Source organism: Mustela putorius, unplaced genomic scaffold (genome assembly GCF_011764305.1).
Source record: "Mustela putorius furo isolate JIRA1106 unplaced genomic scaffold, ASM1176430v1.1 tig00003845_pilon_pilon_pilon, whole genome shotgun sequence".
NCBI classification, from domain to species: domain Eukaryota; kingdom Metazoa; phylum Chordata; class Mammalia; order Carnivora; family Mustelidae; genus Mustela; species Mustela putorius.
This window is the reverse complement of record NW_025421998.1, coordinates 95,410,346-95,435,652: the sequence shown is the minus strand read 5'-3', so window position 1 is coordinate 95,435,652 and position 25,307 is coordinate 95,410,346. Positions and strand designations below refer to the sequence as shown.

General features: G+C 52.4%; 2 protein-coding genes and 1 long non-coding RNA gene across 8 annotated transcripts in view; 1 reads left to right on the top strand and 2 right to left on the bottom strand.

Moving 5' to 3' along the window:
* Window positions 1-1,788: 1,788 nt before the first annotated feature.
* Window positions 1,789-4,400, bottom strand: LOC101676480. The gene is made up of 3 exons (XR_001176378.2): window positions 4,049-4,400; window positions 2,535-2,598; window positions 1,789-1,865 (listed from the first exon to the last, which is right to left on the bottom strand). It is a non-coding gene; the product is annotated as an uncharacterized LOC101676480 (long non-coding RNA).
* On the top strand, window positions 3,017-12,723 carry FAM131B (family with sequence similarity 131 member B). 3 transcript variants are annotated; one of them, XM_045063104.1, is made up of 7 exons: window positions 3,017-3,247; window positions 5,867-5,976; window positions 6,530-6,565; window positions 6,818-6,911; window positions 7,176-7,373; window positions 8,800-8,943; window positions 9,140-12,723. In XM_045063104.1, exons 2-7 carry the CDS (start codon window positions 5,923-5,925, stop codon window positions 9,610-9,612), a joined length of 999 nt encoding a protein of 332 aa, XP_044919039.1. In that variant the 5' UTR covers window positions 3,017-3,247; window positions 5,867-5,922; the 3' UTR covers window positions 9,613-12,723. The 3 variants fall into 3 exon arrangements, with proteins under 3 accessions (XP_044919039.1, XP_044919038.1, XP_044919037.1); XM_045063102.1 differs by lacking the exon at window positions 3,017-3,247 and adding an exon at window positions 3,368-3,594; XM_045063103.1 differs by lacking the exons at window positions 3,017-3,247; window positions 6,530-6,565 and adding an exon at window positions 3,367-3,594.
* Window positions 12,539-25,307, bottom strand: part of CLCN1 (chloride voltage-gated channel 1) — a 30,641-nt gene continuing 17,872 nt past the window's right edge. For 2 of the 4 annotated variants that reach the window (XM_004772061.3, XM_013045666.2), the window contains 11 exons: window positions 24,679-24,748; window positions 24,380-24,490; window positions 22,389-22,602; window positions 22,025-22,158; window positions 19,106-19,350; window positions 18,722-18,833; window positions 18,327-18,406; window positions 18,039-18,077; window positions 15,047-15,151; window positions 14,870-14,956; window positions 12,539-14,381 (listed from right to left, as the gene is read on the bottom strand). In XM_004772061.3, coding sequence (XP_004772118.1) covers window positions 14,007-14,381; window positions 14,870-14,956; window positions 15,047-15,151; window positions 18,039-18,077; window positions 18,327-18,406; window positions 18,722-18,833; window positions 19,106-19,350; window positions 22,025-22,158; window positions 22,389-22,602; window positions 24,380-24,490; window positions 24,679-24,748 — 1,572 coding nt within the window. In that variant the 3' untranslated portion in view covers window positions 12,539-14,006. Of the gene's footprint in view, window positions 14,382-14,869; window positions 14,957-15,046; window positions 15,152-18,038; window positions 18,078-18,326; window positions 18,451-18,721; window positions 18,834-19,105; window positions 19,351-22,024; window positions 22,159-22,388; window positions 22,603-24,379; window positions 24,491-24,678; window positions 24,749-25,307 lie in introns of those variants that run through there. The other 2 variants (XR_006601430.1, XM_045063101.1) reach the window with 2 other exon arrangements.

Genomic DNA, 25,307 nt, shown 5'->3' with positions numbered 1-25,307 from the left:
TGGCTCATGTTGGGCTCCCTGCTCAGCTAGAAGCCCGCTTCTCCCTCTCCCTCTGCTTCTCCCCATGCCTGTGCTCGTTCTCTCTCTCTCTGTCAAATAAATAAATAAAATCTTTACAAAAAGTTCCTGTTTTATTTAATATTTATTTATTTATTGGGAGAGAGAAAGATCGAGCAAGCCAGGGGAGTGGCAGAGGGAGGAAGAGAGAGAATCTGGAGCAGACTCTTCATTGAGTGTGGATCTTGACCCTGGCCTTGATTTCAAGACCCAAGTCAAAACCAAGAGTCAGAGGTTTAACCCACTGGACCACCCAGGCACCTCTAGAGTCTCTGTTTCAGATGGTGCTATTTCTTTCTTTCTTTTTTTAGAGCAGGCTCCATGCCCAGTGTGGAGCCCACTGTGGGGCTTGAATTCACAACCCTGAGATCAAGACCTGGGCTAAAAAATCAGACACTTCACCAACTGAGCCACCTAGGCACCCCTAGACAGCACTGTTTCTGAACTCGGTTCTATTCCTTCTGTCCAAGAGCTATCCATAGGAGATTAGGGGCATGAAACAGCAACCACAGAGAAGGGGGAAACATCATTCCACCCCGTCGTGTTCCAAAAGGGACCAGTTAGGAAGTACCAATGCCATACTTGGGCATTCGGCCAAAGTCCTCTATTTTTAGAGTTTGGAAATAGACTCATTAATATGGTGATTTCATTGAGAGCCAAACTTACCTGATGAGTGAGCCCGGACATCTGTGAAACATAGACTTTCCTCAGGGAATCCCATAAATTACTTGGGATGGAAAGCCTGACAAAAGGCAGAAGAATGTGTGTATGCGATTTTTAAACAAACATTGATATATTCTAATTCTTGTATTACAGCTTGCTTCTTTATAATGTCATATCATGACTAATTTGTCAACAAATTCAATTGTCAAATATTATCAGTGGCTACATAGTATTCTCTTATAAGCATATACATAACTTATTTAATTAATCCCCAGGTTTGAGCATGTGGGGTGTGTACCATCTTTCATTATTATGTAAATAGTGCTCTGATGGGTGCTGTAGATTAAATCTTTGTCCACATTCTATTTTTATTTCCTTAGAATATTTCTATAAATGGAATAGCTGTGTCACAATTTAGTAATGCGCAAAAACAGCAATGCATATTTTAAAGATTTTTTGATCAGTACTGTCAAATCGTCCTCCAGAAAGGTTGTTCCTGTTCATATCAGAACTGGAATCTTTGACCTTGGCTCTGAAGATAGCAAAAAGACTGGGAAAGAATGCTTCTAAATGGGGAAAAGTAAGAGGATCCTGTACTAGAAGCAGAAAGAAAGCAGGCCAGTGTTGCGCCTCTGACATTCTGTGTTTCCCTCGTGCTGGAAATACCTTTAAAACAGAATAGGAAACAGGACTGATTCCTTAAAACCTGGGGTCCCTTTTGTTGACTGGATTTCAATCATTAGGATAAACCCAGCCTTGTACAGCTGTGGCAAGGGGAACAGGAGCGGGGTTTGTATCCATGTTTGGACCAGATGAATAGTGGGAATACTGGAATCAGAGAGCACCCCAAAGGGAGAGCAGTTTCAAGTGGGAAGGTGTGAGCAGAGCTGGCCACTTGGTCTGTTACTTCCTGACCTGGATATTCCCATCAGTGCTTTCCCTCCACAAGCAAAAGGGACTGAGTGGCGCTGCTGTAGTACTGGAAGCTGTTTCCTCTTCCTATTCCCCTTACCCTTCTCCTCCTCCTCCTCCTCCTCCTCCTCCTCCTCTTTCTTCTCCTCCTTCTTCTTTCCCTCCATCATTCCATCTTCTTTCCTTTGCAGCTGGACAATATATTCCAGAAGGGCAGAAACCACATGATGCTCCTTTGTATAACCAACAATAGTAAGTATGGGGGGAAAATACTTGTTAATTCTTCTCACTGTCAAAATAAGGTATCAGATCTTGCCACAAATGATACTGGATGATTAAAATCTCAGATGCCTACTGGCGACTCCCTCTTCTCTCTCGTGCTTTTATAGATGCAGACTGGATTTCTTTTGTCATGCACAGAGAACAAAGATCAGTTCTCTCTCCATAATTCCATCTCCCAGATCTACAATTAGATTATTATCACCTTCTCTCCTATCTTTCATCTGGGACTCCACAGAACGTGGTGGTTATCACCCTAAAATTTAGCTCCCCATTCAAACTATACAGGGTTAAAAGGTGCATCTATGAGACTTGGTATTTTGTCCTGTTACACACCCGCACCAGGGACAGTGCCCTGCTCCCTGCCCAGCCCGGGAGAGACATGAACGCAGGTGGGGAACACACAACCCTGGGTCAGCATTTGCTGTCATTGGTGCTGACCCCATCAGCTCTCTCACACTCTGGGTTTGTGGGCGCTGCTTTGACAAGAGCCTCTGGTCCCTTTCTTGTGTGACTTTTCTGGACTTCACTTCCTCCCTGCTATACTATAGTACTTGACCCCTACCACATAGATCACTCCCTCTTTCTCTCAGTCTCTTACCCACCGCACCCTTGGTACCTACCTGACCCCTTCTGGCCAGCCAGAGGGCAATCCTCCCTTCTCTCGACTGCTTCCTGACATCCATGCTGTCATTTGTCAGAGGAGATCATCGCACAGAAAGTTAAATTGGATATAAAACTGTGCCGTCTAGTCAGTCTTGAATCCTGATTTTTATTCCCCTCTAGCTGGGACGGAATTATCTCATTCTACTCTCCCATCCCCAGGCAGGCCTGGAGGGATCTGCGCCAAACCCATACTTATCCCCGAGTTTCCAGCGAGCGCCCAGTACAGGGAAGCTTAGCACACGATCCACTCGCAAAGACTCCGCGATCTGTTTGGGTGGACAAAACAGCGCACAGGAAACGCAGAGCAGCCGAAGCTGTATCCAATCACGCTCGCGTTTGTGTCCCAGATGAGGCCCCAGGAAGAAAACAAGTGTTTGCGGAATTAGGCGGCCAAGGCCCTTCATCCAAGCTCTATTGCACGTCCCCCGCGCGCCGCCCCCCCACCCCCAATCCCGCGCCTTTCTCGCTGGGCATCCCCAAACCCGGCCCTCGAAATCCATCTACCAGAACCGGAGGGCGGGCGCTGGGTTCCTTCCCAGCGGTCCCCACCGGGGACCCAAGGGGGACGTTCTCCGGGTCTCCAGCACCCCCCGACGCCAGCCCGGCCGGGACCGGGCGAGGAGCCCCCGAGCGGGCCACGGACAGGGCGGGCGGAGGGGAGCGCCGCGAGGTGCGCGGGGAGCGCGGCGGCGGGGTCGAGGGCAGGGGCGGGGAGGCGCCGCGCGCAGCCAATCCCCGGGCCGCCCCCTCCCCGCCGCCGCCAGCCGAGCCGGGGCGGGGGAGCCAGGCGGCGGCGGCGGCGGCGGCGGCGGCGGCGGCGGCGGCGACGGAGGCTGCCGCGGGGAGGGATGGAGAGGGGAGGGGGGAGCGGAGCCGAGCGGAGACAGCCGCGGCGCTGCAGAGCGGCTGGGGCGGCGGCGCGGCTCCCGGTGCTGCCCCCGGCGCCCGCCCCGCGGCGGTGAGCGCCCGGCCCCGGAGGCGCCCGAGCCATGGGCTGCATCGGCTCCCGGACCGTGGGTGGGTACCGCGGCGGGGCGGGGGCGGGCGGAGGCAGGCTCGGCCCGCGCCGCTCCCTGACCCCCTCCCCCACCGCCCCCCGGCGCCCCCCGGCCCCCGCCCCGGCCTGGCTCCCGCACTTTCCCCGCGCTCGGCTCTCCTCCGCGCTCTCCCCTCGCGCCTCCGGTGCCGGACGCCCTCCCGACTGCTCCGCTCCCTCGTCTCCCTCCAGCCTCCTTCCGCCGCCCTCCCCCCGCGCCGCGGTCCCTCTCCATCATCTCTCCAGCAGCCTCCTCTCGCTACTCGCGCGTCCCCGCGCCCGCCACCTCCCGGCCCTCCGCCTCGACCCTGCCTCCCCGCCCGCGCCTTTCTCCCCTTCCATTTCTGGGGCAGCCCCCTTCCAAGGACCCCCGGCCCCCGCCTCGGCCCCCGCCCCCCCCCCCGCCTCCGTCTGCCTTGGGTGTTTTGCTCCCACCTCTTTCCCTCTGTCTTGTTGCCTTTTTCTGCCGTTTCGGCCTCCCCCGATTCGCTTTGTTCACGTGCATCTTCCCTCCGGGGCGGGGGCGGGATGCGCCCGGTACCTCGGGGAGGAGAACTGGGTCCACGCCCGGAGAAAATGGGGCCGGGCTGGGCTGGAGGAAAGGGCCAGGGGCGCGGGAAGGAGGCTGGGGGATTTAGAGCCGCGGACTGGGGTGGGGAGCCCGCTCCCAGGAGGGTGGGGCCGGCCGGCCGGAGGAACGGGGACCAGCACCTGTCGGCGGGGGCTGGCGGGGCGGGGCCGCCTCTTTATTTACCTTGGACTGGGGGCGGGCACAGGCGCCTCCTAAGTCGTCTCTCCCCTCAGCCTTTGCCTTGCTTCCACCCCCTTATCCCCCGCCCCGCGCACCCACTCCACGCTCACAGCTCCATGAATTAGTCCAACCCTCTCCCAAACCCCCCAATTTTTCCCATTCCAACTCCCAATTTCCCCCGCCTACACGACCCAGTGACCTCAGGCTGAGAGAATAAATCGTATTATTATTACAAACAAACTCACTCTCGGGAAGCCCGATTTCTCTGAGACCCCATTTATTTCCATGGATACTCCCCTCCTCTGCTTTCACCTCTTCCTGGGGTTCTCTTTCCCTCCCTGCCCCCCCCCCCAGCTCTGACTCAGCTCTCCCTCCTCTACAAAGGCCACCCCCCCCTCCTTCTCTGCCCTCCTCATCTCTGCCCCCTTCCTGCTCCCTACCCCAGGGGTCAATTATTTCCTCTTCCCTGACAACCACAGCCTGGTCTGACCCATCTCATCACTCCCCTGTAGCTCCAAGGGAGAGGGGCTCACTTAGGAGGGGGCTACCTCCTTCCCACCCATTAACCACCATCCGCTTTGCACTAGCTGTGTGGATTCCTGCTGAAGGCCTCCCCATGCTTAAGCAAACCATCTGATGGTTGAGTCCCTTTCCAACTGCCCAAGGGGTTCTTCCCCAACTTCTCAGGAGAGGCACCACCCTGTCCTCTTGCCAGCATCTGCCTTGGCCACAAGCTCTGGCCTCCCCTGAACAATTCCCAGCCTCCTCTGTCCTCCAGCTCTCCAGTCCGCCCTCAAATCCTGTGCACCAGCCCCCTCATTATTTTTTGTCTTCTCCTTGACTTGAATGCCTATTCTTTTAGGTCCTCTTTTTTAAAGTCCCCTTCGCTTCTCCCCCATTTTGCTCCTCCTCCATCCATGGCTTGTCTCCCACCAGTCAGGGCAGATGATGGCATCTCAATCTTTGCTTTCTCCCCTCTCATCATTTCTGAGTGAACACACCCAAATCCTGCCTCTATCCTTGCCAAGCCTCCTTCCCGCCAGAAAGACTCACCAACTCCAAGATACAAGTCACAAAGGCCACATATAGGGAAGCTTACCCCTAAAGAAGCTGTGCCCTTATTTGTGGAAACAGAATGGATGAAAGGCACCGCTCCCATATACTCCCATATAGAAACCCTCAAAGATTCCTCAGGACAGAATAAAGAATGATTTTCCTGGTAAAACCCAACCACCGATTCCTCCATTTAAACAACAACAAATAAGGCCATACAACACTTTCTCTGAATATGCTATTCTTGGGTGAGCTCAGAGGGAATATTCTGGCTCAGCATTAGGGTTTGTCCTACCAAAAATTGGGGAAGAGTAGGGACCGGAAAGGAATGTACTTTCAGAAGGAGTGGGAACTGGAGGGAAAGGAAGGTTCTGGTGGGGCTGCCCCTGGGCAACACTCTGCAGGGGGTGTTGATGGTGGAGCAACTAATGAGCCTGTGGCTTCTTCAGGGAATGAGGTGATTGCAGTGGACTGGAAGGGCCTGAAGGATGTCGACCAGATCCACATGGACAGCACCAGCTCGCTGCACGGGAGCAGTCTCCACCGGCCATCCACTGAGGTGAGACCCCATGCCCGGCTGCCTCCTAGCCAAAAGAGTTTTTGTTTGTTTGTTTGTTTACATTTTATTTATTTGTGTGAGAGAGAGAGTGAGCCAGGGAGGCACAGAGGCAGAGGGAGGAAGCAGGCTCTTTACTGAGCTGGGAGCCCAAAGTGGGACTCCATCCCAGGACCCTGGGATCAGGACCCGAGGCGAAGGCAGATGCTTAACTGACTGAGCCACCCAGGCGCTGCAGCTGAAGGATTTTAAAAGACCCCAGAAACCCTCATGAACAAAGCCTCCCAGCTGCCTGATCCTTGAATTATCTCCCTAAATTCCAAGAGAACAGCCCAAATACTTCTTCAGACTGACACTTTTAAGGAACATTTCTCCTGCTTTCCTCAAAACACAGGCCAAATGTTCCACATTGAACTCCTAATCCCCTAAATTAAGCTGAGGAAAAACCTCTCTACTTCACACACTCCTAGAAGTCCCTGGGATGGGGGTAGGGGGCGGGCTACTTGCATTCCTGGGAGTGCCTGAGAGCCGCACTCCATTTGCTCTCTCCTCACAGCAAAGCCGGACCGATTTCTCCTGGGACGGCATCAATGTGAGTGCAGCCTCGGCCGGCCCTCCCCGGGCACCCTCGCTCCTCTCCCTTATACTCTCCCTTGGTCTGCCACAGCAGGCACCAGGAGCCTCACATTTCCTAAGGATTCCCCATATTTTCAAGGGCATTTGTGGGATAAGCGTCCTTGGGATTCCTGGGCATAATGTTTCCCCGTCACCTGCCCTAACTCAGACCCTTTCTCCTGCAAGCTCTGAACTCCTCTCTGCCCCTCCTCCACGTTCCCTCTCCCAGCTCTCCATGGAGGACACCACTTCCATTCTTCCAAAGCTGAAGCGAAACTCTAACGCCTATGGCATTGGGGCCCTGGCCAAGTCATCCTTCTCAGGTGAGACTCCTGACCTGGGGATGCATCCAGACAGGAGAATACCTGTGCATTCCTGCTCTCAGTCTCCTCGCTCCTTGAGGTCTAAAGAAGACTCCTACCCCTGACCTATTTGCCCTTTCCATCAAGCCTCCTGTCCGGGCTGCCCGTCATATGGGGCTCCCCCATTGGATGGAGTCCCGTGGGACTTGGGTGGGGACGCGGGGTGGATCTTGTATGGGTATTGTGTGCTATTCTGGAGGATGTGGAGAATGTCTGGCCCCTCAGGGATTTCTCGCAGCATGAAGGACCATGTGACGAAGCCCACAGCCATGGGGCAAGGCCGGGTGGCCCACATGATTGAGTGGCAGGGCTGGGGGAAGACACCAGCCATTCAGCCGCAACACAGCCACGAGGCGGTGCGCAGGGATACCGACGCCTACTCGGACCTCAGCGATGGCGAGAAGGAGGCACGTTTCCTAGCAGGTACTTATTCTGGGGACCCTCAAGAGACATGTTTTCAGGATGACTAGAGACTGACCTTCCAGCCCAATCCCTGATGGTAGGATTGGCTCTATCCATAGGATGAGCATAGTCATAATTTCCCCATCAGCTCCGATTTCAAGTACTTTGACTGATTTGGGTAAGTGCCCTCAAACTTATTTTTATTATTATCTCAGAAATTAAAGAGAATTACATAGGACTGTGGGTCCACCTGTTCCAAATTCCTTCTTTCCTAAATGGCAGCACTATCAGTATAGAACAAAAAGGCAGGGGCCTTCAACTCTGAAAGACTTTCCTTCCACTCATGTCTCTTGAGGAAAAAGAAGAAAAGGCAGTGGGAAGTCCCTTCTAGACTCTGCCCCCTCAGCACATTGCAGTAGTGGGTTCACTCACTTGACTCATTGCTTATGACAGCCACTAGAAGATCAAGGGAGCTCGGTGAGGTGAGGGCGGGAGGCAGAAAAGGCTTCCGTCCAGGACGTGGAATCCCTGCAAGACAGGCATATGGCGTGATTACAGGAAGACAGCTGGGAAGAATGATAGATCTGGAAGAGAAGGGAGGTCTCTCTGTGCCGGTGGCATGAAGGTAGAAGAACTATCCGCAGGGAGGGGGGAGACAAACGTGTATTCGTAGGGGGTAGTCTAGGGCAATTGGAAATGTAAGCTTCAACCGTCAGCTTTGACTGCAATGGCGACCCACAGATCTACCCAACCTCCCTTCTCCCAGTTGCTGGAACTTTCCTCTTGATACCACTGTGGACCTACAAGGCCATGGTGCTTCCTTGGGGATTTTCTATTGGAATCGAGCCCCCTCATTTAGTTTCCACTGTCTTTGATGACCTAGTACTGGCTAACATTCTTAAAACCGTCCAAAGAGAAACTTCTGGAAATTCCTCATTTTAATCCCTTTAGATATTTCACTAGAAGACCCTCCCCCCCACACACACACACCAACTCTCTCAGCTTAGAATTCTTAACCTGACCTCTGGAAGTCCCACACGGTTTTGCCTTGTGTGGGGGTTAGTCTGTGCTGTCCCATATAGTAGCCACTTGAACTTGAGCTTGAAATGTGGCTCATCTGAATGGAGATGTACAGTCAGTGTAAAAGACCAGCTGGATTTCAAAAACGTGTATGAATAAAATAATGTGAAATACCTTGTTAATTTTTATATGGATGACATGTTGAAAGATAATCCAAGATATATGTTGGGCTAAATAACATATGTTATAAAAATTCATTTCACCTGCTTCTTTTATGTTTTCTTTAATATGGCTGTGAGAAAATTTCAAATTGCACAGGCGGCTTGCATTGTATTTCTAGGACAGTGCTGCCCCCATGTCACCAAACCCCGCACGTGTGTCCAAGAGTTCCAGAGGTACCTCGTGCCAACTCTGTTTCTTCTTGCAGGTGTCATGGAACAGTTCGCCATCTCTGAGGCCACACTCATGGCCTGGTCTTCCATGGATGGCGAGGACATGAGTGTCAACTCCACCCAGGAGCCCCTGGGCTGCAACTACAGTGACAACTACCAGGAGCTGATGGAGAGTCAAGGTGAGGGACGGTCCCTCCGAGGTCTGAGAGGACCCCCCGACTTCCCTGGGCTCCCTCCGTTCCTGTGGGCTCCCGGTTCGTCTCAGCTTTCTTTCTCTCCTCCCTACGCTGTCGCCCTCTCTACTCAATTCTGTGGGCTGTTGCTGCCGCCGTCAGTGTTCTGTGACCCTGCTGACTTCCCTGATTCTCTTTACAGATGCCCTGGCTCAAGGCCCCATGGATGGATGGCCTCACTCCTATGTGTCCCAGGGCATGTACTGTCTGGGGTCATCGGATGCCTGGGAAGCCAGCGACCAGTCCCTCATCGCCTCTCCCGCCACGGGATCCTATCTTGGCCCTGCATTTGATGACTCCCAGCCTAGCTTACATGAAATGGGGCCTTCCCAGCCTGCTTGCGGATACTCTGCTCAGGAGCCTCCACCTTTGCTGGGGTCAGACACGGACTGGGCTCCGGGGGTGGGGGGAGTGGACCTGGCAAGGGGCCCTGCCGAGGAGGAGAAGAGGCCATTGGCCCCCGAGGAGGAAGAGGATGCAGGATGCCGGGACTTGGAGTCACTGTCCCCACGAGAAGACCCCGAGATGTCCACTGCTCTCAGTCGGAAGGTGTCTGACGTCACATCCTCAGGTGTGCAGTCCTTCGATGAGGAGGAGGGCGAGGCTAACAACTAGCTTCCCCCGACTCCACGCCCAGCCTTCCACTCCCACCTGAGGGGCACGGCTGCAACAAAACCCTCCCTACCCCAGCGGCACAGCTGAAACCCGGGCAGAAGACCATGAGGTTACCCAGGAGTTGCCAGTCCTCGCTGGGAAAATGGAGAGCCAGGATGGGATTTTACCCAGGCTTATGCTGTAGAAACCACAGGTCCGGGAACTGAGGCCCAGACCACCAGATGGCCCTGAACTTTGCTTGGCGGCAGGCTTCTGGGTCTGTAATGATACGGCTCCCATGTGGCACCCGAGGGCCGGAGCACAGAGCAGCTCGTCGTCGTCGACTGGACCTCAGTTCTTCACCCTCTGATTCGTCTTCCAGGAGCCTTGACTGTGGCTGTGGGAATGCCTCCTTTCTCTGTGTCACTCCTGCTTTTCCTGACTCTCTGTTTTCTCTGACTGTGGCCCCAGCTCATCCCCACTATGAGGAACAGACCTCGGGGGCTCTTGGTATGGCTCGACGACCCAAAGTCGTGGGCCCTTGGAGGGTGGAGAGTCTGCCCTCAGCGAGAAATTGGCTTCTGAGATCAGGAGTCATGGGGGAGGGGGAAGTGGCAGCTGAGACGCACAGGGACACAAACATGATTCTCTGTAACAGGGCCTGCTCAGAGACCAGAAAGTCGTTGATGAGACCGAGAACAAACATGGCCGCCTGTTCCGAGATCTTGATTATTCCCTTGTCTGGAAGGAGGATCCAAGGATCTGGGAAAGGGCCCAGCCAGGGCTGGCTGCCCCAGCTCTTGCTTCCGTTTTCTGCCTTCTTCTGTCTCCTGCTCTGGGAGCCCTGGCCCTGAGGGGGTGACACAGAATGCAGGTGTCCTGGCCAAATGGGGAAGCATGAGGGCTGTGTCTCCTTCCATCCACCCTCTAATTCTCTGGAGCTGTTTACACTTTTCTCTTTGCCTTTTCTACATTTTTATAACTTCTTTGGGGACTCAGGGTTGAGTGGGTTGGAGGGAGGAGTCCGGTGCTGTCAGGTCCCGGCCAGGGCGGGCTGTTTGCTGAGGAGCAGTGTGGGCCCTCGGGTCCTTTGCCCCTTCTTCAGCTCCTCCCAGGACTCTAAGGAGGGCCTCACAGATGTCCTCCCCCCCTCCCCAGGCCCCCTGTGGAGGAAGAGAGGAGAATCAGAGTGTTCTTCCTTCCAGGGCGGGTTACAGTGAGGCGCACGCCCCGAAAGGGCTGGTCCTCGCACTCCCTGTTTCCATTGTGGTGGGGACTTCTGCGTAGCCCTTCTGTGAGAGATCCTGCCAGCAGAGGCCCAGGGGGAGAGAGAAGGACGCCACAGCTGTGGAGATGCTGGCACATTGCCCCTTCCCACTGCAGGGGCACAGGGAGACTCCGGGTAGAAGAGAGAAGCTGAGAGCTTCATTGTTGCCTTCCCTCCTGCCTCGTGCGGGGCTAAGGCTCCAGCTCCAAGGCCTTGTGTCCTACCCAGACTTCGTCAGGGGTCCCACCTCTTTACCCTCTGCCAGGAAGGGGGCACTGTCACTCTCTCCCAGACCCTGGACAGAACTGCCCTCCCCCCCCCCCATGCCCCAGACTTCTATTGCTTTGGAATGAGGAGGTTGAGAGTCGGGGTGTTTCTGTCCATCGGTGACTGGACCCCACCCCGCACTGAGTTCACACAGTCATTCACATGTGCTCTTGCAATGCAGCTGAGGCCAGGATCCCATGTCCTCCAGAGGAGAGGGACGGTGGCTTTCCTGGGGCTGGTCCTTGGAGGACCCGGGAGTGGGCCTGGTGAGCGTGGGGAGGGGGTCACCTTATCCACAGCTGTCTCAACAGAAGGCCTCGCTTGTGTTTGGTGATGGGACCTGACACAGGAGGGCGCAGGAGGGCGCAGAGAGCGGCTCGGGGAGGTGGCCCTGCATGCCCTCGCTGGTTGCCCCTCACTGGAGCGTCCTGCCCTCCTGCCGTAGGACCTCCGGGCTTGGCATGCTCACGGTTCCCTCTTCCCACTGGTCCCCGTTTCCTCGCCTCACGTCACCTGCTGTCTCAGTGCCCCGTCCCTTCCCGCTCAGTCTCACAGCCTCTTGCCTAGGTTCTGCCCTGAGACCGCGGCGGACATCCAATCCAGTGGGCTCATTCAGTACAGTTTGTCCTTGCTCAGGGCCTGTGGCGTCGGGAAAGGTGGACTAAAGCCGTGTTCTTTCCTCCCTCCCTCCCTTCCCAAAGGAAGCCAAATGGTCCCTGCAACAGTGGCTGAAGCCTTGAGGGAATCTAGCAGACTTTACTCATGGAGGGGGCTCGCAGACCAGAGGTCAGGTGGGGGCCTGCATTTTCCATTCTGAAGAGCCAAGGAGCTGGCCTGGGACCCTCTTAGGACTCTTCTGGAGGGAGGAACTGCCTCTCTGGTGCTGGGGGTAGGGTGCATGGGGTTTGCTTATAGCCTATTCAGGGGGAGGGGAGGGGCATGTGCAGGAAGAGGCTGTCAGGGGTGGGGTGGGGTGGGGGAGGGTTGCTTTTCCTTTGGGGTTAAAGGCTGTGCAGCACGTTTTCCAACAGTCCTGGAACAGGGCTGTTTTTATATTCTTGTGAATGAAACTGCTCTTGCTAAATGATTTTCCTTTGGTGGGGGGGGTGCACTTTCATTTTCGAATCACTTTATTAAAGAAAAATCCAAATCTCCCACTCCTCCCCCTCCACTGCCCCACCTCCCCCAATGCCTCCCTTCTTATCCTTGTGCTGGGGGTGGGGGGTGGGGGGGCGGCTCTTGGCGAATGAGCGTATGACCTTTTCTTTGTCCCCACCTCTACATCCCAAGCTCTGTCTTCCAGGTCTGGGAAATAACCATTTTTATGGCCAGTCTTAGCATGTTTTCTTAATGTGACATTCCTACCCCAGGCCCAAGAGAGATTCTATGACATATATTACAGAGAGAATTATATATAAATATATCTATATATATAAATATCATAGATTATATACACATGGGCACGGGCTCAAATGCCCACTGCCAGCCCCCCTGCCCAGGCTGCACCTTGTCTTGGCCTGGGGGCGGGCGTGGAAGGGACATCCTGTTGGAGAGGGCTACAGGCTGTGTTCAATGGCACTAAACAGAATGTGGTGGCACCTCTGACTATGAGTGTCTTCTTTGGGGGATGACGGAGAGTGGGCACAGGGGAGGGGAAGGAGGAGAATGTGGGAAAAGGAGTACAACTCGTAGAATTAGACAGGGACCAAAAGGAGGGAGGGAGGGAAGAAAGCCTTGGGTGTGGAAGCCAGGGCTGCCAGGGGCTCAGAGCACCCAGGCCCATTTCTGAGGAGAGACAGGCTAACGACAGGCACCCTATCGCTGGTTTGGGGAGGATAAGTCTCTGGCTTCCCTGGCATGGGAAACGTCAAAGAGGTTTGCCATCTTGACATTGAACCCCCATCTCCCCACCTCTAGAAAGGCCGGTGTCTGAGTGACACAGTGACCCGGCTGCCCTGAGCCTTGGTTCTTGGCAGGAGAAGCCCCAGCGGCAGCAACTGGAGGGCACGGCGGACCCTGGGGCAGGAGAGGTCCATGAGGACCGTGGAGAGGGGATGAAGTTGCCAGGGTGTCCTGGAAACTGGAGGGTGAGGAAGCTGTCGTTGGTGCGAGATGGGCTGGGTTTGTGCCCGAAGGAGGCATGCATGTTCTGCAACAAGACACGTGCTTCCTGCACGGAGCCCTTTGCTCTTAGGGGCCGCTCCTCCTTCATCCACAGCGCACTGTTTACACCCTGGGACGAAGAGGGGCCAGTGGGACCGGCCTTTCCCTGCCTCAGTGATGGCCCCTGCCCGGTGACAGGGAGTGGGAGCCAGAATGGAGTGGGAGACACATTTCAGGGAGCGGAGGTCCGCAAGCCGGAGGATGGGGTGGGGGGGGGGCTGTGAGAGAGGGCCGTGGGTGAGTATATTCAGGGCTGGCACTCTGTGAGGCCGGGAGGTGACCCTGTCCTCCGAGGCCACAGTCATTGTGGGCCTCCCCCTGCAGACCCTGTCAGTCACAGGGGCAAAGCCAGGGCGGTGTTGGGTCACGACACTGGGGACTGCGGGGGACTGAAGGAAGGCTGAGAGAGGCAGGGGACTTTCCAGGCATGTTCCAGGAAGGCTCAGGAAGTCCCATGGAATATCGGGTTCTCCACTGGGCTTGGAACCCCCGCCTGTCCGGACATGGCCTAACAGGCGGACGTGGCCTAAAGAACTGACTGAGGCTACTCTCTCTGCCCAAATTTTAACCCTCCTCTAAGACTAAAACTATCACCTTTTAAAATTCCCAGGAGGGGTCGGGACGGTGGTGTGCTCTCTCCAGCTTCAGGACATACCCCCTCCACACGCACACTGGCCTGGGGCTCTGGACAGTCTTTAAGAGGCGGTCCTGGAGATGGTCACAGGATCAGCTCGTCCTCCTCCTCCTCGTCAGTGTCAGTGGATCGCAGACTGGGGCCCTGCAGGATGTCGGCCAGCTCCTCCAGCCCCGGGCTCCCCACCAGCTCCAGCTCCTCCAGCTCGCCCTCTGCCTTGTCTGGAGCCGCTGACAGAGGGGGCTCTGGGGAGGGGGAGGGCACGGGGGTCTCTGGGGAGGCGGGAGTCCCATCCCCCGCCCCAGAAGCCCCCGTGCCACCGGCAGGCAGGCTCCAGGCCTCTGTGGGCGGGGGCGGGCCCCCAGGGTTCTGCCGAATGGAAGTCGTGTTCCGGAAGCTGGCGAGGGGAGGGCGGAGCTGCACCCCAGACTTGGTGTGCCCCTCAATGGCCTTCTGCAGCTGGTGGGGAGAGGGAAAGGGGGTATAAAATCGGGAAGAGAAAGAAGATGGGACGGGGTGAGACAAACAGGCGTGTGAGAAGGACCCATTCATGCGGAGGGGCACGAGAAGGGGCAGGGGGGAGGCACCTGTGGATCTGCGAATCTCAATCTCAAGCTCCGCTGGCAAGGCCCCTTCCTAGGGACCTTCAGGCATCCTTCAGCCACACCCCATCTCTTCCCTCTTTCCACGCCCCTCCCCAGAGCAAACACATGAAACTGTGACTCATGCCTAGAATCCTCATCCCAAACCCCCAGGCCATGGAAAACCCTGGAGCATTCCTCTCCACCTGCCACTTGCTCCCTCCGTCCCCTCCAATCTCTGCCTAAGCAATAGAGAGGGAATTCTGGGGGACCTCCCAGAAGTTAAACCTTCCCCTCCGTACCCCCGCACCCTTATCCTGGGCCCACTCTTCCTCCTGCTGCTCAAATGGGACCTGTCCCTTTTACCTCTTCCAATGCCAACACGCCCCTGAGCTTCCCCATGCTGGTGACGTAAGCAAGGTGGAGGCCAAGGAGGGAGAAGAGCGTGTGGGTCTGCAGAGAAAGAGCAGCACGTCAGCGCACGTTCACCCCAGACCTCCGCTGCCTTCGGCAGCCCTGAACGATCAGGGGGCAAGCACTTGCCTTGTGCAGGGACGTCTGCTCCACCAGCTGGAAGGGGGACTGGTCAATGCAGCAGTAGTCAAAACAGACAGGCTGGCTCAGCTGCTCCTGCTCCCAGGCTTCAATCTGTGCGGCGGAGTAGGGCAGTCACTCAGTATCCTAGAGCCCCCTTCAGCCTCAGATCTGCAGCTTGACCCCACTCAGCCCTCCCAGCCCCAGCCCAGACCCTGAACTCTGCAACGAACTCTCACAAATGCTCCGGATCACTAGACCTGCTCCCTTCCTCCCAGGGGCCTCTCCTCCCTCACCAGGTCCCCATCACCTTCACCCTTCGGCACTTAGAGCGCGGCTCTGTCTTCTTGTCTTCCCGCCTTCCCCACCCCGTGCCTCCAACACTTGGTCATTTCCAGCCCTTCTGCCCAGTTTTATTTTCCACCACTCCTGCAATACCCGGTGCTCAGTGAAACCAGGCATGTCTTCTCGGATCTGCATTTGCTCTTCTGGATTCCCCTTATTCCTCCACCTGCCCGCACGCTGTCCCCCTGAGGATCCCTATCGTACTCTGCCGGTCTCTCCTTTTCCGAGATGACCTGGGTTGCGCTCGGGCTCTTACTGGTGTTTGTCTTCTCTCTCCCTACAGGACAGGGGTGAGGGTGTAACCCCTTAAGCGTGTTCTGTGGGGTTGCCCCCGGAATGCTGTGCAGAATCTAGCACATTTGTCTCTTACAGAACATAGCAGCTACCCATTGGGTTTGAAGAGCTGTCCTGGATCACGTGGCACTTGGTTGGCTTGAGTAAAACCATTGTATTTTGTCTGTGACAGAAGCATGAAGGCATGAAGGCCTTAACCTCTTTTTGATTTTAGAGATACATGCTGAAATCCCCGAGATTCCAAATAATCCAGGAGAGCTCTCACTTTCATAACTGAATTGAAAATTTCTTGAAATCTCTTTTCAGTCGGTACCCTCTGAACTCTGTACTATTTTATTTTCCTAATGTCCAAATTCGCATGTCTCAGGCATCAGAGAATCTCCGAAGGCCGCCTCATAGTTCTCAAGCCCAGTGTGGAGTCCATAGTGGGGTGCCCTCCATCTGTCCCTTCCTGGCAGTTCTGGACTGCAATCCCACCTCCTCTAAACCTCACTCTCCCTGGCTGAATGTTCACACCAGGTCTGGCTGGCCCTCACACCACAGGGACCCACGGATGGATGGATGGGTGACCATTCGGCAGGTGTGCTGTGGATACGATTTATTTGTAGGACCTTTGCCGACCCTGGTTTGGTGGGTCCTGTCCTCCTGGACCATTTCATGCCCTTCCCAGTGCCCATGCACCAAGCACTTCCTCTGGGCCATGCATTATTCCAGCTACTGTACATGTCTTCACTCATTGAATCTTCTCCAACAGGCTCTCATTGTCTCTGTCTTGCGGATGAGGAGACGGAAGCATGGAGTACGTAAGCAGTCTGCCCAAGATGACACAGAGGTGGAGCCAGGCTTCCGACCTTGGCTGACGATCCTGTTCCAGGAAGCCCCAGCTTGTCTCCAAGGGGCAGGGTTTGTCTGCCTCAGGGTCTGATCTGTCCCACTACTTGCAAAGGCTCAGCCCCTTTACCAGACCGGAGCTCTGTGTGTGCTCCGAACCAGGGAGCAGAAGGAAACACTTCTGGTGACATGTAACTGAGCTCTTCCTGCAGGCGTCACCAGGATATTGCCAAGGGTGCCTCCTCGATCTTGTCTGAAAACTAGTTTCAAAATATCCTGAATTTTTACTCCTATGGGATCTTATCCCTCTAGAATATCCCAGAGCGACAGGGGAGCTTCGATACCCGAAATCTTCTTTGGGAAAGACATAAGCTAAAAATGTATGCTTTGTTTATACCCCTCGTTGGTTGTTAAATAGCCTCACTGGGTCAGCTAGCCAGCTTTCCCTCTGGTGTGCTTCTTTGAAGAGTATGATTATTGGGTTAGCACTTAGCAAGGCCCTCCTCAACCATAGTTATGACCCATCTGATTCCTGCTTGGGGGCAGAAGCAAGAGCTATTTTTTTCCTCTGTGCTCATCGAACTTTCCATGAAGCACTGATCAGAAAAGTGCGTGTTTTGAGAGGTGACAAGGGGAGAAGGGGAAGGCTTCCTTCTCTCCTATGACTCCCTCCCCCCACATCCAGTCTGCACAACCAAGGAGAAGTTTATTTTAAAATAACACCTGCTAGGTTCTTTGTCATCTACATACTTTTAAAGCTGTGGCTGTTCAGCCTCCACAGGGGGCCTGCATTCTTTTACCAAACAGAATGGTTGCTAATAGACTCTGCTGTTTCTCTGCAACCCTGGGGTCTCTTTCCATCAGGACTGTGATCAGGACCGCCCTGCTGCCTCCAAATCATGGCTCCATGTCTGTCCCCTCCTCACAACCAAGCCCATTCAGGGCTGGGTTTTCTCTCTCATGTACTCAATAATTACCTTTTTCAGGAAACAGGTGTTTGTCCCAATGAGACGCCACTGTCCATATTGGCTCTCCGTTTTCCATTCTTTCCAGTCTCGCTTCCTGGCATTTCCTAGTTGTCCACTGTCTGGAGGCCCTGTCCAGTCCGGTATCGTAACCTCAAGCAGGCACTGACCGCCTTAGTTTCCATGCTGCTCCTCCACATTAGTACGTGTAACTGCAGGCTGCCTGGGGCCCTCTTACTTCAGGTGAAGCTCGTCCTTCCTGCACGGCCTTTTCCAGGTCCAGAACGTCCCTAATGTCTAAAAGATCTAAGGCTCATCTTAGCACTGTTGGTCCCATCTATGCGTGGAAGCTCACAGTCTTTCTCCTCTGATCCCTCTGAGACCGTCACGTTTCCCTCACCTCTGAGCAATGGGCCCATCCCTTTCTCCATAATCACGTCTCATTCCCAACCTCTCAGAATGCCTTCTGGCCTAGACTAGCATCTTACTGTCACAACACAATGAAGCAAGTGAGCAAAGCCTTCACCTGACAGAACGATCCATCCCAGACGGCTGTTTTCTCTTACCTCTTCAGGCGACATGTTGTCCACTAAATCCGTGGACTCCTAGAGAAGAAAGCCACAGGTCCAAGTTCTTTCCCTTTTCTCCCCATGACAGCTGTGGTTCCCCTGACCATTAGCAACCCTCACAGGCCAGGGCCACAGATGCCTGCTTTCCTGCTCATCCTTCCTGCCCTGTGATGAAGCGTCCCTGTGCTGGAACCTCCTCCCCCTTGATTTAAGGACCATGGCGCTCTCAGTCTTCAGAGACGTGGTCCTTTCCCTGTCCACCCTCTACAGCACATCTGCTCTTACCTGGGTTGTTTTCTTCTTTGTGGGGCGAGGTCTGCCCAGTAAGCAGCGCAGCAGGGACCGAAAGACAGAGGGTCTTTGACCTGAGAGGAGTGGCGAGCAGGTGGAAATGGAGACAAAGTCCTGTCTGTCCTGGGAGGAAAGGGCCGGGGCCACGGGCGATGGGAGGCAGCGAGGGGCCCCTGACACTTTGTCACACACAGTGTGCTCTTCCCAGATGCCTCCCTCTACAGATACTCTCTATCCTACCCTCCTGAATCAGCCCTTGCTCCCACCACTCGGGACAGTCATACGGAGATTCAATGATCACAACTCCCTTCCCACAGCCCTTGGGTGGAGGAGAGCCCAGCGAGAGCCCAGGAGGCACGAATGCGGGTGCATGCTGGGAGAATCTTCACCTGCAGGTTCCGGGGCTTCTGGCTGCTGTTTGTGGCTGGGCAGGGGCCCATTGGACTCTTCGGAGGACAACGGGGCAGTAGGAAAGGGGTGAGGAGGAGGGAGAGGAGGCAGCTATAAGGAACAGTAAAAATTCTCAGTCCTGGGGAAGAGGCTGGTGTCCCAGGAATTCTATCTACGTCCATTCACCCTCACACCCGTTCAGAATTCCTATATCCCTTTCAGTTCTCACTGGTGCCATCCCCCGCAACCTGATCTCCTTCAGTCCCTGCCCCGGGTGCACTGGGCGCTTTGACTTCCTCGGTGAGCAGCATCCCATCTCCCTCCTCCCAGTTTCCCTTTGCCCCGATCCATCCCCCTCCTGCAGCCCATCCCTGCCTGGTCACCTCAGGCTTCCCAGAGAGGTCCTCATCTTCATCCTCATCCACAAAGGCAAAGGACTCCCTCCGGCCCTCAGGGGAGATGCCTTGGTGCCCCTTGCCAGCCAGCAGAGCCTTCCCGTCGAAGGGCAGCTCGGACAGCTTCCTGGCCATGTCCTGGGCCGCCCGCAGCCTCCGCTCGGGGCACAGGTGACGCTGTAGGAGGGCCTGCAGCTCTGACCGCTCCACGGAGCCCAGCAGGATCATTGAATCTGGGGGAGAGCCAAGCGCAGCCTGAGGGCCTGCATGGTTCCCTGCCCCCTCCAACATGCTCTGCAGGACTGAGCTGGGGACAGAAGCCAAGCACCCCTGCTTCTTTTTCCAGCTCTTCCCCTCTCTTCCTGAAGATTCATTTCATACATCTTCCAGGACTGACCTCATTCAATCCTTTTTATTTCACTCATTTAGCACTTAGAGACCCAATTGGTAGTATGCTAATTGGTGTTAATTTATACTTATTTTGATGCAAGCCCTTCCTTATACAGGCTGTTTGTAAATAGGTGAACTTGGTACTAAAATGGCTAATCAATCCTATCTCGAGAGAAAGAAAGAAAGAAAGACTTCAAAAGCCATTTATATAGACTGAGATGTAAATATACTTAGAAAGAAGTCTAGAAGGCTATCTGAGGTTTAATCACTTAAAGACTGTGGGTCCTTCTAGGATATATAAACAAAATGTCTCCTTTTCCTGGGAAGATCTTTCATATATGGAAGAGTATTTTCATTGTTTTAAGCCCATAAAATTACAACAGTGTTATTAAGATAAATCTTACCATTAGGTCTTAGTCACTATTATGAAAACCCTGTACCTCCTTGGCTGTACCCCTGCTCCAGTGAAAAGCCACTGCTTTAGAGACCACTTACAAAGTATTTGGGATTTTGGAAAAATATTAAAATGAATCTAACTTAAACAACATGGACATTCTGATTATCTGAAATCAGGAACTAACAAACTTAATGGCTCCAAATGGCCCTACATGATCCTTCTTAATTACATGAATTCAAACATTAGGCAGTGTTTACTTAATATCTAGTAAATACCTAGAAGGAGGCAGTCTGAAGGAGATAGAAGTTATAGTCTCTGCCCTCAAAGAATTCTCAGCCTAGTGAGACATAGATATAAACTCCAATAAGAAATAATATAGAGGTGCCGGGGTGGTTCAGTCGGTTAAGCATCTGCCTTTGGCTCAGGTCATGATCCCGGGTTCCTGGGATCAAGCCCCACAAAGGGCTCCCTGCTCAGTGGGGAGCCTGCTTCTCCCTCTCCCTGTGCCTACTGTTCCCCCTGCTTGTGCTCTGTCAAATAAATGAAAAAAACCCTTAAAAAATCACAATACAGAGCAGAATTAAATGCCAAAGGTGGACGAAAAGGATGGTGAAGGAAGGGAAAGAGCTGCTGTAAGGCCATTCCAGAAACAAACAAACTTCCAGAAACAAACTTCCAGAAACAAACAAACTTCCAGAAACAAACAAACTTCCATAAATAAACAAACAAATGAATAATTTTAAAAAGGGGTGCCTCGGGGTACAGTTGGCTAAGGGTCCAACTCTTGGTTTCAGTCTGGTTTGTGATCTCAGTGTCATGAGCTCAAGACCCGTGCTGGGCTCCGGGCTCAGCACAGAATCTGCTTGGATTTCTCTCTCTCCCTTTCCCTCTGTCCCTTCCTCCCACACTCGCTCTCTCTCTCTCTTTAAGAATAATAAATAAATTCTCTTAAAAAATTAGAAAGGAGTAAAACCACTCACTCTTTCATATGGAACCGTTTCATTTGCCCCTCAAGTTGGGCACTGAAGAACAGCTCCCATTCAACTGAGTAGCAAAGAGAACCACATAAGGGGCTAGGGTTTTACAGCGGGGCCTCACTCTTCATGAATGCCCTGTTTGCCAATTTGCCTCCTGGCTGAAGTCCAGGTATTTGTAAACCCCAATCAGGGCTCAAGATGCCTCCACCATCATTCACAGACTTGCACAGCGCAGCAAACCACTGGAGCCTCCCCCAACACATGTTCCCAGCTGAGGTTAGAAAAGTAACATTCTGCTTCTTCTCTCAGCCCTCATAAGCAAGCATTCTTTTCATTGTCCATTTGATGTCACATTTTCACACTTCTGTTGGTTTTGTGTTAGTGATTCTTCCCACCCCTACCCCCTACCCCCCAAACAAGAAGGCTGTGATGTGCCTTATGGAGAAAATATACCTGTTAGGTAAGCTTTGTTCAGGCATGAGGTGTAGCCCTGTTGGCCATGAATGCTAGTTAATGAATCGACAGTATATAAAGAAAGACACACATAAAATAAGTTTATGCATTCATCGGTTGAAGAAAATGAGACAGGAGGAAACTAACCCTGTATTTTTTCCAGGGCAGTGTTTCAGTATAGTAACCCTAGTTCAGTGTTTAGTGACTTTAGAGGACATAGCTACAGTGACTAAAGAGCATCGGCTCTTTAGTTCTCTAATTGAATTTTTTTTTTTTTAAAGATTCATTTATTTTAGAGAGAGCGAGAATGGGGGGAGGGGAAGAGGGAGAGAAAGAATCCCAAGCAGACACACCGCTGAGCATGGAGCCCAGTTCAGGCTTGATTTCACGACCCAGAGATTATGATCCAGAAAGTGCAACCCCAGCCGAAATCAAGAGCCCGGTGCTCGACTCACTGAGCCTCCTGGTGCCCCTCTCTGACTGTATTTTTAACTTCCTTCTTTTGCTTGTGTTCTGGCAGTATTTTTCCTCCTTGAAGATGATCGTGTTGACTAGGAACACAAGCTGGGTATCCTGTGGCAGACTGGGTGATCCCTAAAGATAAGCCCGCACTACAGTGCCTCCTCCAGCTCTGTGGAGCCCTGGTTCAGGTCACTGGCTCAGGAGTCTGCTTCCTTTCTTCCCACTCACCTTTTGAATCAACCAGTGGTAAAGTCTTGACTGTGGTGGTCTGGAGCAGGGTTTGCAATTCCCCATAAGTGCAAGTGGCTGAAACAAACTTCACATCACGTACCATGATGTCCTCAACAAAGATGGTGAATTTACTACGGGGGGAGAAGGCATGGGGCGTTAGCCCCACCATAAACTTGTTCCTTTGCTGTCCCTTCCATTCTTCCCATGAGGTTTACCATGCATCATGTCACTCATAATACTCATTAAGTACATGGGAACATAAAAATAAGTAAAAAGCAGTATTCCCAAATGTTGATCCTAATCTCAGTAGCTCCCACCTCCACCCCATCAAGCCTGAACTAATTCCAGCTGGTGCCCTGACCTGAGCTGGTTCCAACCAAGGTCAGGCAAGTAGGGTAGCTTCTTGACCTGGATGATGCTGTCATAGAGAGAGGGCTGAAGGCTCTGAGCCACCATGTTGGCCAAGATGACAGCCACCATCATGGGTAAGATGTGGGCAATCTGACCCGTTAATTCGAAGCAAATCACAGCGGTGGAGACTGTGTGGGATACTGCACCGGTCAGCGCGGCTGCCCCTAGAATGACACAGGAATGTACCAGTGGGTTAGGGCTGCCACATGCGGGATGTGATCCTGGTCAGTGCCAACACTCCTGACACAACCATCTGTCAAGAGTAGGAGCTAGAAAACTGTCAGCAAATCATTTTGATCTCATTCTGTGTCCTTGGGCAATTTACAAAATCATTGTGTGTGCCCAAATTTTCCTTTGTAAGATGAAAATAGTGATGTCTTATCTATTCCTTGCTTTTGAAAGTTTGGATCATTTTTTTTTTTTTTAATATTCTCTATATCCAACATGAGGCTCAAACTCACAACCCTCAGATCAAGAATCACATATTCTACTGACTGAACTAGGCAGGCACCCCCAAAAGTTTGGATCATTCTTAATTGAGCATTCTAAAACCCAGTGACAGCATTTTCTACTGGACCTCGGGTTTTAATGTCAACAATATATGAGGGAAGGGAGTCAAAACCCAGGACTCATGGTGTGGACTTGGAGTAATAACACCTGTGTCAGATTCTGATTCTATAGTTTCTCAACTGTGTGTGTAGAACTTGATCCTTCTGGAATCCCATACTATCATCTCTAAGGGAAAAAAAGGTCATTGAATAAGTTGTAAAGCCCTTGCAGATTTAAAATGTTATGATTCTATGAACTCTTTGAAAACAGAATCTTACTTTTCATTGTTTTCCCATCAACAGAAATAGTCACTAGAAGATACACGAGAGAAGAGAACAGGAAAAAGACACAAACGACAGGAGCGCAATTGAGAGAGCACGTGACTCTCGATCTCAGGGCCGTGAGTTCAGGTCCCTAGTTGGGTGTAGAGCTTACTTTAAAAAAAAAAATAAGAAAAGTCACAAAAGGGAAATACTGGGAGGACTAATTCTGCAAGATGGTACACATGACATACTTCAGAACATCAACTGTCACAAGAGATACGTATTCCGGGAAATGTCCACCAGGGGAGATGGGTGACACTGGAGAGTCATGAGGATGGGGAATGAGAGCTGAGGATTCTTATGGATGAAAGAGGCTTTTCATAAAGGTCTGTGATGAGGGGTAAGGACACCATATGCACTGGAAAGCTGCCTAATGCTTCTATATTTAAGGGAGGCACGGCTGTAGGTGTTATGGGGTTTTGATGGGGAAGAGCAGGAGCGGGGAGGCATAATAATTTTGAGGATTATACAGGCCACTGTGTTTGTTAGACAGGGTTTTGGTTGGATGGGATTTTGGATTTAATGAGAAAAAGATTATCACAGATTCTCAGAATGTGAGGGTTGTAAGATATCTCAGAAGTCATTTTATAATAAAGAAACTCTGGTGCAGAAAGGTAGGTAACTTGTTCCACTGTCATCCAGGTGACAAGTGACAGGGATGAGTAGAGACCATGTTTCTTTGCTCTTAGTCAGGTACTTTAAAGTCCTGTCAGTATTAGCCCATCTGCAGTTTGGGAGTATCCAAGCCAGTCACCTGCACTGCGGTTTCTGTAATTCTTTGGAAGGAAGGAAAAAACCCTTACCAAACATTCAGACACAATCCTAGTTGCTTTCATTCTTATTATCTCATTTAATTCCCATAATCCCTTTTCTACATAAAGAAACTGAGCTTCAAAAACGTTCAGTAAGAGCTAATGAGAGTCAAAGCCAAGGGTTGATTATTTGAATGAAAGTTGAATCAAATAGCATAAAATTAAAACCACATTATGTAGTTTGTCTGGAATAAAGATGTCATGGGAGAGTTTGCATGTGGCTATTAGGGGTTACCAGAGGGTGGAATGTGTCTCACCAATTACTGCGTAGCCCCCAGGTAGGATCTTGTAGATGATATCATCAAATAAGATACCATCAGGGAATAGCATAGCCATGATCTCTCCTACCAGCCTTCCGAATGCAGCTCCTAGAGGAAAGACAAAAGGAAGGAAGGTGTTGAAAGATCCAAGTTCCTTATCCTCTATATTTCAGAGCCAAGCCCTTCTTGGGCATTAAGACCAAATACAACCCCTGGCCTTCCAGGCCTTTCCTTAATTGCCCAGTACCCGAGATTGCAGCTGTTAGCAAGATCCCAGGCTTCCCATCAGAACTTACCTAGCACGAACACAGGCATGAAGCCTCCGCAGGGTATGGGCATAGTGGTGGCCACGATGGACATCCAGAACTGGGGTAAAAACAGGCATCAGGACACCCTCTCAACTCTGCCCAACACACACACACACACACACACACACATCCCTATTCTACTTCCTCCCCACTTCCAACCCTTCCTCTTGCCTCAAGAGTCACAGAAACCCTGGGGTAGCTAATTTGTCCAGAAGCCATCTTGTCTGTACTCTTTCTTCAGAATCAAAAAATGTGGAGTGCTCACCCAGGCTAAAAACCACCAAAGACAACATTGTAAGAGTTCCTCTTGATGATCGTTTCCCCTTGGAGTGACTATATTTGCCTTTAGGCAATCTAGAACAAGAAGCGGAGCCCCTGAAGATTCCTGTCACTGCTTCAGAAGGTATAGTATAGCCTATACTATACCCTCCTAGCCCAAAAAGTTCACCTCAGCATAACAGCCTGAAACTCTTGAAGCTGGAGGGTTATCTTTTCCTGGTCAGATTGTCTCTGAAAAAGAGCTCAGCTCTAAGTGTCAGACATCTTAGAGTCTCAGTGACTTCCTATGTGACTAATTTAATGATACAGTTATTTATAAACCCATTTATATGGCAAAC

Bases quoted from the DNA above. Each gene is read 5' to 3' on its own strand.
- FAM131B (XM_045063102.1), top strand. From the start codon at position 3,567: ATGGGCTGCATCGGCTCCCGGACCGTGG. The intron at 5,977-6,529 runs GTGAGACCCCAT...CTCTCCTCACAG, and splicing joins TCCACCGGCCATCCACTGAG to CAAAGCCGGACCGATTTCTC. The intron at 6,912-7,175 runs GTGAGACTCCTG...CTGGCCCCTCAG, and splicing joins GGCCAAGTCATCCTTCTCAG to GGATTTCTCGCAGCATGAAG.